The 11,238-nt window shown below is 53.9% G+C and overlaps 1 protein-coding gene across 1 annotated transcript in view; it reads left to right on the top strand.

Moving 5' to 3' along the window:
* NAT10 (N-acetyltransferase 10 (GCN5-related)) overlaps nucleotides 1–11,238 on the top strand; it is a 30,948-nt gene that overhangs the window by 15,496 nt on the left and 4,214 nt on the right. The window contains exons 13-25 of the mRNA XM_012725185.1: nucleotides 2,010–2,279; nucleotides 2,685–2,835; nucleotides 3,108–3,204; nucleotides 3,960–4,076; nucleotides 4,789–4,890; nucleotides 4,974–5,048; nucleotides 5,545–5,661; nucleotides 6,436–6,569; nucleotides 6,747–6,795; nucleotides 8,862–8,964; nucleotides 9,039–9,149; nucleotides 9,985–10,157; nucleotides 10,915–11,034. Coding sequence (XP_012580639.1) covers nucleotides 2,010–2,279; nucleotides 2,685–2,835; nucleotides 3,108–3,204; nucleotides 3,960–4,076; nucleotides 4,789–4,890; nucleotides 4,974–5,048; nucleotides 5,545–5,661; nucleotides 6,436–6,569; nucleotides 6,747–6,795; nucleotides 8,862–8,964; nucleotides 9,039–9,149; nucleotides 9,985–10,157; nucleotides 10,915–11,034 — 1,619 coding nt within the window. The remainder of the gene's footprint in view (nucleotides 1–2,009; nucleotides 2,280–2,684; nucleotides 2,836–3,107; nucleotides 3,205–3,959; nucleotides 4,077–4,788; nucleotides 4,891–4,973; nucleotides 5,049–5,544; nucleotides 5,662–6,435; nucleotides 6,570–6,746; nucleotides 6,796–8,861; nucleotides 8,965–9,038; nucleotides 9,150–9,984; nucleotides 10,158–10,914; nucleotides 11,035–11,238) is intronic.

Genomic DNA, 11,238 nt, shown 5'->3' with positions numbered 1-11,238 from the left:
GGTGGCTATTGCCGTCTGTCTGTGGGTCCAATTCTGGTTTTAAAGGATATGTGAATGGGGATGGTCAGTGTCTCACATCTTAGGAAGATGTGGAAATAGTATTACAGTAACATGCGATTGTCATAAGGAAGCTTATCAAGACTTAAAAACTTTTGGGAAAAAAGCTTGAAATTTTTTCATTCATGCTTGCTGGAGAAAATTGGAAATATCAGAAAATTGGAAAAATCAGTAATTCAGCTGTCTAGAGAGCACTTCTGTTAGAATTTCAGTGTACATTTCCTGCCCATTTATTTTTCCATTTTGAGCAAGAACATAAACATGGTTTGCATTCTATTTGCATGGATCGCACATCTTGAAGTTACAATTCTGTTTTATAGATTTATTTTTGTGACTGCATTACTCTGGAAATATTTAAATAAAATGGATTTATTCTCTTTTGATAATAACTTCTTTAGGATATTATTCACATAGCACATAAATCATCCATTTGAAGCATACGATTCAGTGATTTTCAGTGGTCAGCTATGCAGCTGTCACTGCGGTGTTAGAACATTTTAATCACCGCAAGAAGCAGCCCTTGAGCTGTCATTCTCTGATCCCTCCTTTCCCACTGGCTTTAGGGAACCCTTAATCTGTCTTCCGAATCTGCGGATTTGCCTTCCTGGCCTCTTCATACCATGCGTGGTCTTCTCTGGCTGGCTTGCACGTCCGTGTGTCCAGGGTCACCCATGTAGCCTTTTCCGGTCTGTCAGTACCGGTGTGCGTGCTTATACACACTTTGTTATATCCATCCATCTGTTGATGGAGATTTGGGTTTCCTTCGTTGGGCTGTTGGGACGAATGCTGCCTTGAAGGTCACGTGCAGGTTTTTATGTGGCTTTGCTCTCACTTCCCTTGGGTATATACCTCGCAGTGGATTCGAGGTCAGATGGTAACTTTTGTGCAACTCTGAGGAGCCACTAGGCTGTTTGCCTTTTAAAGCTCCTGCACTGTTTTTATATTCCCATCTGTCCTGTATGGCTGTTTCTAGTTCACTGCCGACCTTTGTTGTATGACTTTTTGATGTAGCCAACCTGGGGTGGGGGGGAAGGGTGAAGCAGGGTCCTGTTGCCATCTGCATTTCCCTGGGGCTGGTGATGTGGGGGTTGCATGTACTTTCGGCTGTTTGTGTCTTCTTTAGACATGTGTTTAGGTCCTCTCCTCCCCACTCATGGGGCTGTTTGTCTTTTTATTGTTGAGTTTAAGGGCTCTTTATATATTCTATGTGCAAAGCCCTTATTAGATAAATTATTTGCAAAAAAATTTTCTCCCTTTTTTTTTGACTTTCATAATTTCTTTGAACTACAGCATGTTTTAGTTTTGTTGGTTGTGCTGGTTGTAAAGGAGTAACTGGAACTCCTTTGAGAAGGCTTTATTAATGTGGGTGGGGAGAGAGAATACTTAAAAATGCCATTTTGGGGGTCATTCTTTAAAAGTAACATTTGGATGAGAGGAAATATTCCTGCTGGTGAGTGCTGTGGATGAATGTGGCACCTGGAAAAAATATGCACCAATCATTCTGCATGCTCTGGCCACCTGTGCCCGAACTCAAGATAGAGAGGGAAGACAAAGAGCGGGTTCAGGGGTCAGATTATGCTTTTTCCTAATTTTTTTCCACAGTTATTTTGTACTACCTTTTGCACGAAAGTAATGAAAAGAGTTACTTGGGTGTGGGCCTGTTGAACCTTGATTTTCTAAACTGCCTCATACCTTCACACATGTTATTCCAAATCACCATGCTCATTACCGACCGCTTTGTTCTGTTCCAGGTTCATTATGATAAAGTCTTGACATTGTCTTTTCATTTCTTAATGTTTTAGTTCATGCATAGTCCTGTGAGGTGTGTAGAATAGTCCTCTTTTGAGGATGAGGCTAAAAGAGGGGGTGTTCTTTGCCCCCTTTAGAACTAGGATTGGAAACAGGCCATCTGACTTGGGCTGAGCCCAGTGCTGTGGCCTCCTTTGGGCCAGTACACGCTGTGCCGAGAGTCCAGGGTGAGCAGTACTGTCCTTGCGGAGCAGGAGACTGGGGTGTCAGTGGCATGAGAAACAGTCCCTTGTCTCCTGGAGAGCGGCTTTGCAGCCTCATGCCTAACTGCCTTGCCTCTGCTCCCAGCTACGAGGGCACTGGCCGGTCGCTGTCCCTCAAGCTAATCCAGCAGCTCCGCCAACAGAGTGCCCAGAGCCAGATCAGCACCACTGCTGAGAACAAGACCACGACCACAGCCAGACTGGCCTCAGGTACCCCCAGAACTCTGAATGGGCCCTGCAGGACATAGCAGGTCTCCTCAGACTCGTTTGCTGGGTCCTTTATCACATTATGGGTAGCACTAAACCTTCCCTCAGTCAGGGAGCTTGAGGCCTGAGGAACGTGAAGCCAGGGAACAGCTGGGAGCCTGACCGTGGCATTTAGGCAGCCAGGCCCTCGTTGGTCACCGTGTCAGGCTGTGGTGGCGTTGGCCTTGTAAGGTCCTTTGGGATGGTGTCACAGCGTGTTGAGCAGCCACGCAAACAGTATAAAGCCACTCGGTGGGAGTTGTTAGTGAGGGCTCCAGGTGAGGGAAGTAAAGTAGAATGCTCGCCTTGCTCTTTAAGATGAATCCTATTTAATCATTGCTTCTCATTGCACCTGTGTCCTGGGAGCAGCGCGAACGCTGCACGAGGTCTCCCTGCAGGAGTCGATCCGATACGCGCCCGGGGACGCCGTGGAGAAGTGGCTCAACGACTTGCTGTGCCTGGATTGCCTCAACATCACTCGGATAGTGTCAGGCTGCCCCTTGCCGGAAGCCTGTGAACTGTATCCTCCTGCGTGAACTTGCCCCCGAGAGGCAGAGCGCAGGGTGAAAGAATTCACCAAGGGATTTGCCTCTTTGCCTCTGGGGTGGGGGTTGAGGGTGATGGTGGTGGTGGGGGCAAGCAACGTTGCTTTCCTTTTCTTCCTTCCCAAACTTGTCTCTGCTCAGGATACGGGCTTCCTCTCCCCGACTTAACGGGAATCCACCATGGGGAGTAGGGTATGCTGCTTGGGACTTTCTCTGGTTTGTTTTGGTTGCTTAACTCTAGACCCAGGTACTATGTTAACAGAGATACCCTCTTCTGCTACCACAAGGCCTCCGAAGTTTTCCTCCAACGGCTCATGGCCCTCTACGTGGCTTCTCACTACAAGGTACCGGACCCCCTAACCTTGGGTGAGCTTTAGCAATGAAATTCAGCGCTTGACTTTTCCTTTTGTTATTCCCTCATGGCACGGGTGACCATTCCAGTGGGACTGGAATGTTCTGAGGTTGGCCATGTCCGTGATCTTGCTGAAGGGGATGCAGTTCCCCCTGTTGTTCAGACTGGATCCTGGGTGGGAATTTTGCCCATCTTGAAGGAGTTCTTACAGTGTCTCACCTCTGCTAGATTGCTAGACTGCTAGGCCGTGAGGCTGTTGGCCCAAGACCAGCCTTGTACCTCTGGGCTGCTTATGCTAAGGAACAATGAATTAGAGCATTTCGAATATTTGCAAATCTTAAGGCCATGTTGGGAAGGACACTTTCTGAGTGACTAGGTAGCAGTTTTGTGAGCTCCCTTTAATGGGAGGCTGACAGTGGCGTCAGATTTTCTTGAGCTAGCAGCCGCTTATCAGGGAAGTTCCTTCCCGGCTGTGGAGTAAATAGTGCTTACCAGGCAGTTCTCCCTACTTTGCTGCCTCAGCACTTGCGATCACTCACAGTAAGTTACACTTGGCATTTGACGCTAAGTCCCACGTAAGCCATGTGAACGCTGAGACTGGCGAGCCAGGGAACTGGCAAGGGGCGCTGCTGGGGTACAGCTCGTCCCTGGGCTTTGAGGAAGGCAGCGCTCAGTCGTCCCATGATTCCAGAGTAGCCTCTAGGGAGGAACAGAGGCTCTCACTGACCCCCGTTTGTGTCCCCACAGAACTCTCCCAACGACCTCCAGATGCTTTCTGATGCACCTGCTCACCATCTCTTCTGCCTTCTGCCTCCCGTGCCTCCAACCCAGAATGCCCTTCCTGAAGTGCTCGCTGTCATCCAGGTACAGAAGCGGAGGTGTCCTTATGGCACTGATTTGGGGAACTTCTCAAGTATGGAGGGGCTCCCCCCCCCAGTATATCAATGTTCATAATATGAATGATTTTTTAAAGGTTTACTTATTTATGCATACAAGAACTGGGGTACAATCCAGAGGTGTGGGGGTGAGAGGATTCACCAGGGACAGTGGGGAGCAGAACAGGCTGACTGACTAAAATATACTGCTGAGGGGAGCAGCAGGCAAGACAGGAGAGGTCACCTCCCTGCCAGGGATCGAACTTGTGTTGTAGTGGCTGCCAGTAGCTTCATAGCTCTGCACTTTAACTCACTGCACCACCAGGGAGGGCCCCATAATATGCATGATTTTTCGCTGCCTAGTATTTTATTAAAGCACGTACTGTGCGGTGTTCAACCGTTACCCTGTAGACCCTGGACATTGTACGTTTGCATGTTTCTGTACAGAGCTGTGCATAACCTGTCACTTCATTGGTGTGCCCACATGTACATGAGACTCTGGCCTGCAGAAGGGTGGTCTTTACTCTTTGGGCCGGGAGGACGTCAGGATGCCCCTGGGGCACAGGAATGAAATGTCCATTGGAGATGGACGAGGCAGTTACAGTGCTAAGCCTCAGGTGGAGTGGAAACAGCTGGGCACTTGACACAGAGGAACAGGCTGTGGGCGGGCTCTGTACCTGCACTGTCCTGTTTCCCCCCAGGTGTGCCTTGAGGGGGAGATTTCGCGACAGTCCATCTTGAACAGCTTGTCTCGCGGGAAGAAGGCTTCGGGGGACCTGATTCCGTGGACGGTGTCAGAACAGGTGACACTCTTACCCTGGTATGTCTGAGTGGGTGAAGCTGGTGCTTTCTGTTGCTAAGCTGCTGGCTTGTGTCTCCCACACAGTTCCAAGATCCAGACTTCGGTGGCCTTTCAGGAGGAAGGGTCGTTCGCATCGCTGTTCATCCAGATTATCAAGGGGTAACGTAGCCTCATGCCTCCAGCGCTGTGCACTGGCGGCAGCTCATGGGGCCGGTTCTTTGGCTACTTGAGCAGGAAACTCCAGGAGCACGCAGGGCCAGTGCTTCTCTGCCTGGGGGTGGGGCGGGGAGGTGTGGTCACAGGTGCTTGCTCTTCTGTGAGGACAGGGCCTTGGGATTCCGTCTGCTGTCTCTGGTCACTTCCCGTCTCTGGACATGCCACTGTGGAGTTAGCTTAGAGCCTTCAGTTTGCACTTCCTGATGTGTGGGCCAGAAAGCTCTGCCGGCGCCCTGTGGGCCACTCACGAGGGCTGAGGGCGCGAGGGCCAGGGGCGCGCTGCACACTAAGGGGCATGGCTGGGCCTCGCTGAGGGGTTTTTATTGGTTCTCTTTGCCCACTGCATGCTTGGCCCAGAGTGAAGGCTTTCTGCGGCATAGGAGTGGTGGACACCCTGAGAAAAAGCTTCTCTCCGGTCTCCCGCCATGCTTTCTTGCAGATGGGCTATGGCAGCCGGGCTCTGCAGCTGCTGCAGATGTACTACGAAGGCAGGTTCCCTCGTCTGGAGGAAAAGGTCCTTGAGACGTCCCAAGAAATCCACACCGTCAGCAGCGAGGTAAGTCCATTTTGCAAGGTAAGCCGAGCACCGGGGGGCCGGGAGTGGCCTTCTCTGGGTCTTCAGGCCCGTGGCCAAGCGGTGTCGGGCAGGCTGGGCTCCCCCGCAGGCTTCCCCCGCTTGGAGAGCCTTTCTCCGGTCCTGGCAGTTGGCGGCTCTCTCCCTCAGGGCTGTATCACCAGATCACCTGGAGACTTGTTAGACCCTGCTCTCGCGCCGCCGCCTTCCAGACCTGCTGACCCAGGCCGGCTGGGCTCCCCAGTGTGCCTTCACATTGGTGCTCCGGCTTGAAGGCCTCTGCTCCTCCGCTGCGCTCGGCGCCAGCCCCCCGTTGGTGGCACTGCCTCCTTGGCCGTGCCCATAGTGCCAGGCGCTGTGAGCTTTTCATGCGCATCATTTGCTTTTCACGGGGCTCCTGTTGGGGAGCTGTGCAGGGGGCTGTCACCTGTCACTGGAGCCTGGGTGGCAGCCAGATGAAGGTCCATCCTGGCTCTTCCGCCCCCTCTGCCCTCCCCTTCCTCTGTTCAGTACATCTGTTTTTGAAAGCTGCTTTCCCGCGTTCCCAGCAGCATGAGTCCCTGTGTGCTTTGGAGTTGGCATACTTGGGGATGACCTTGGACCTGCTGGTGTTCCTTTCTTTTAAAAACCGTGGGAACAAGCCTCGAAGCCTCTCCCTAGTTTGCTTGTGCTAAGTCCAGAGTCTGCTGTGGCAGGAGTGTCACTGGCCATCTTCCCCTCCCCTGCTGACCTGTGTTCTTTCCCGGCATCCTTCAGGCCGTCAGCTTGTTGGAAGAGGTGGTCACTCCCCGGAAAGACCTTCCTCCTCTACTCCTCAAATTGAATGAGAGGCCGGCTGAGCGCCTGGATTACCTGGGTGTGTCCTACGGCTTGACCCCCAGGCTCCTCAAGTAAGGACTTGCCTGCTCATCCTCTTCCCTCACCCCCTTGGCTGTGCTGAAAATGAAAAGTGCTGAAAAGTGCTGTGAGCTGTGTCAGCGTTTGTCCTCTCCCTGCTTCTCCATGACCTTCCTAATTGTCAGCCACTCCTCAGAAACTGCAGTGTGACCTGCTTGCTTTATTTGCAGGTTCTGGAAACGATCTGGGTTTGTTCCTGTTTACCTGAGGCAGACCCCGGTGAGTGAGGCCTCTGGCAGGGGAGGGTGTGGGTTTGCAGTTGTGGGTGGAGACAGGCCGGTCCTTGACAGAGCCCTGGTGCCCCCTGCTGGGCTCCGTGCAGCTGTTCTGTGCCTCCAGGAGGGAGGCTTGCTGCAGGGACCCTGACAGAGCATCCTCACCGGGAGGCCAGGCAGGGTGCGCCTTGTGCTTGCTTATAGGATGGTGGCGCACATGGACACAGGTTCTGGAGCTCCTGGAGCCGGGGCCCTCCAGGGTGGTTTCAGGACAGTGTGGCCCTGTGCAGATTCCCCTGTAGGTTGGTGTCTGAAGGCGGGGCTGCCACAGTGTGGGGAAGCCGCATGCAGAAGGTTGTTCGGAACCTGAGGGTCGCTGAGGACTAGTTTGTTAAAACCTGTTTATTTTGTCACCTGCAATGACTCAGGTGCTGAGCAAGATAAGCCATGAAGCTTATTTTCTAATGGGTGGAAAACAGCAGTATAAAAGGTGAACAAGTAACAAATTACTATTAGCGAAGAAAACCAAACACTGGAACTGTAATTCAAGGAGTAATTGAGCTTCTGAGCTGGCCCAGCAGCCTTTGCACCCAATGATCAGAATGTAGCAGTCACGGCAGCTACCGTGTGGGTGGTGGATGGTAGTGGTAGAGCGGAGAGGCGGGGTGAAGACAAGGCAGCTCGGCCTAGGGTGGGAGTAGCGAAGATGCGAGAGGTGTGAGGCCAGATGGCCAGATGTGAGGTGGTTTTGGAGGTTGAACTAGGTCCGTCCCTCCTAGAACTGGATGAGGAGGCTCGAGGATAATTCCCAGACTTGGGGCTTGAGAGACTGGGGTTTGAGAAATCTGGGTGTTGGTGGTGCTGTTTGCTGAGATGGGGCCCAGAGAAGGAGGGACAGAATTGGAAGGAAAAGTGGAAATTTATTTTCTTGCATAGAAAGTGTGAGCGAGATGGTTGTTAGACATGTAGGTGAGGACGAGGCAGTTGACTTTTGGGGTCTGGAGTTCAAGAAGCTTGGGCTGACGAGATTATTGAGAGATTGGAGCTAAGGTGGGTTTATCAGATGGCAGATTTAAGAGCATGTTTGTTTGCTGCAAGGTATGATCCTGCAGGCTGGTGCAAATGATCGTGCAGGGGAGGGGCTGACGGGGGGAGTGCAGGCGTGCGAGGCGGGGAGGGCCAGTGCAGGAGGAGAGGTGGCCGCCCCACCCCTCACCACGGGGGAAGGGCAAGCGCATGGGTGGCCGAGACGTCCACCAGCTGGTGGGGGCTGGGTTGGAAGGATGGCATCCTGCTTCCGTTTTCTCAGTGCGGAGAGGTCGTCATCTGAACAGGAAGAGCACTGTCCGTCTGTGTTTGGAGCACACAAAGCCAGTAGTCAGAGCTAGTGCCTGTTTGAGAGTCTTAATGTGGGGCTGGGGAGGCCACTGGATTTTGGGGCACAGAGCAGCACGGAGATTACCTGGATGCTTATCTAGGAGTTGGGGGGAGACTCGAGAGAGATCTGTAGCTGGCAGCGAGGAGAGCGCAGGCCACTGAGCTGGGTGTAGATCGTGGTGGGTCCCTCAGTGCTGCCCTCGCTCCTAGTGAGCGTGTGACAGGAAAGCTCTTCGGTTGAAATTCACTAGATATTTTGCTGGTGTGGGACTTCGTGGCTGTTCGGTGGTAAAACTTGGAAACTCACCGTCGCAGTTTGAGCACTGAAGAAGCCTGTCCTTGCAAAGCACGGCAGTCCGGCCGTGGCCAAAAACATGGGGGTTGGACGGTGTGCAGTTTGGCCGTGGTGACAGGGTTCAGAGTTGACCTGACAGGAGCAAGGGGCCACGCTGAAGGCCTGAGCAGCTCTGCTCCGTTTTTGTGGCACCTGCGTGGAAGTTGCAGGACAAACTGGTCTTCGGAAACGGGGGTGCAGGGGTGAGCCCGTGTGCGAATGTGAGGGCGGAGCACATCTCCGGGCCAGGGGAGAAGGCGAGGCAGCTGGAGAAGCCAGGCCTTTCTCCCTACGTGCGCTCAGCAGCGATGTCGTCAAGGAAAGGGGCCCTCGGTGCTAATTCGCAGTGTGTGTTCCAGAATGATCTGACCGGAGAACACTCGTGCATCATGCTGAAGGTGCTGACCAGCGAGGACGAGGACGAGGTGCACCAGGGAGCCTGGCTCTCGGCCTTTTGGAAAGGTGAATTGGGGTGGAGTGGGGACAGCTAGGAGGCGGCCAGGGGGCCCAGGCCTCTGACCGGTCGTGCCCCACAGATTTCCGGAGGCGCTTCCTGGCCCTGCTGTCCTACCAGTTCAGCACCTTTTCTCCTGCCCTGGCTCTGAACATCATTCAGAACAGGAACATCGGGAAGCCAGCGCAGCCGGGTGAGTGGGCCCGAGGGAGGCTGGGAGGCCAAGAGAAGCCTGGACACGGGAGCAGGCTGGGCTGGGCATTGAGGGACGGGTCAAGTCCTCGCTTCCACTGACGCCTCCACTAGGGTCCCTGCTGTGCCTTAGGGGTGCCGTCACACTGCTCCTTCAGCTTCGAAACAAGTCTTTGGGGATGTGATTTGACTTTGGAGTTGTCAAGTAATAAGGTTGTGCAGCTAGTTAATTATGGAGCTGACTTAGATCCTGTGAGCTGGGGGTGCGGGCTTAGTCTTTTGAGGCTCAGTTTCCTCATTAGTGAAATTGTAGTAAGGGTATGCCGCCAACCTCCTGTGGCCAACACATAGAAGTGCTTTGGGCTTATAAATTCTGTCTGAATGTTAAAAATACAAAAACGTGTAAGGGATCGTTAGTATTAGCAGCTGTGAAGTTTTCCCCCTGTTGCTAATTGTATATGTTCCTTTTTCTCGTGCCAATTACACTGGTGGAAAATGTGGTCCTAGCGCACACACTTTCTGGGTGCTGAGGAGCAGTGGCCGTGGGGAAGGAGTGTGGTTGTGCTCCTCTCACCCTGGGGCGTGGGGACCTGCCCTTGGTCTGGGAACTTGCAAGGGCCGCGCCCCGACCACCGCAGGAGCCTCAGGGCTGCCCCGGGCAGCATGCAGCTTGTGGCGGGGCACGCCAGGGGCCTCTTCACCTCTGCTTGGCGAGGCCCCGAGGAGCAGCTGCTGTTGGCATACACCCTGGTCCCAAGAGGGCACCCTGTCTGGGTACCCCGTCGGGCCTGGCCAGGGCGTCCGGCCGCCTGACCCTCTGGCTTTGGCCTGTATAGCCCTACGCCGGGAGGAGCTGGAGGCACTCTTCCTGCCCTATGACCTGAAGAGGCTGGAGATGTACTCTCGGAACATGGTCGACTACCACCTCATCATGGACATGATCCCAGCCATCTCCCGGATGTATTTCCTCAACCAGCTGGGGGACCTGGCCCTGTCGGCCGCCCAGTCGGTAGGTCGCCTGCCGCGTGTGTGTTGGGAAGGAAGGTGGGTTGTGTCGCGCACTGGGCGTGGGCTTGGACGCGTCGATGCAGGTTCTGCACGTGGCCTCGTGGCTCTGATGGGCAGCGGCTCCCCGTGTCACGGCGAGGATGTGCGGCAGCCGTGTGCCTCGCTCTTCAGTTAGTTTAGGAGCTGCTGCTCGGGCCCGTGCGCTGTCTTCCTGCCATGTTGCCTTTTGTTCTGGCAGAGGTCTGGGGCACCCACACTTTTTTTAAGATTTATTTATTTGTGCATACAGAACTGGGGTACAGGCCAGAGGCTCAGGGGCGGTGAGAGGCTTCACCAGAGACAGAGTGGGGAGCAGAACAGGCAGATCGACGAAGTACACTGCTGAGGGGAGCAGCGGGCGGGTCAGGAGAGGTCTGCCACGCCATGTGGTCACCTCCGGGGCAGGTGGGGATCGAACTCATGCGGAAGCGGCTTTAGATTCTCAGTGTTGTGCTTTAACCCACTGCGCCACTAGGGAGGGCCGGCACCCACACTTTTAAAGCAGATGGTAAGAGGTCCTTGTCAGAACAAAGAGACAGCTTGCAGATTTCAGTTTCTTGATGGTTTTAGTAACTGGATGAAGAAGATTCCAGAATAGACATTGCCTGTTGACATTTATTTGTACAAGATCGCTTTGGTCAGAAAACTCCGGGTTGTGCACCATTTCAACGGGGGTGGGCCCGCCCTGGGGCCCCGCCAGCAGGTCTTCTGTCTCCCAGGCTCTTCTCTTGGGGATTGGCCTGCAGCACAAATCTGTTGACCAGCTGGAAAAGGAGATCGAGCTGCCTTCGGGACAGCTGATGGGACTTTTCAACCGGATCATCCGCAAAGTCGTGAAGGTAAAACCTAGCCGGGGCGGGGTTCTGCGGGAGCAACTAACACACCTGCTCCCTCCCCGCGATGAGTAGATGCTGGCGTCCGGCCCGTTTGCTGTAGGCCTGCACGTCGTCAGTACTGATTCCTGTTCCGGAGGTGCCACTGCTCGGGGTGTGGCACCTGCCGCGTTTGCGCCTGGCTGCTCTTGCTGTAACGTGTCCTAAGCC

This window comes from Condylura cristata, unplaced genomic scaffold, assembly GCF_000260355.1.
Source record: "Condylura cristata isolate star-nosed mole 26May11 unplaced genomic scaffold, ConCri1.0 scaffold00015, whole genome shotgun sequence".
In the NCBI taxonomy this organism is placed as follows: Eukaryota; Metazoa; Chordata; class Mammalia; order Eulipotyphla; family Talpidae; genus Condylura; species Condylura cristata.
This window is presented reverse-complemented; position numbering and strand designations above follow the sequence as displayed.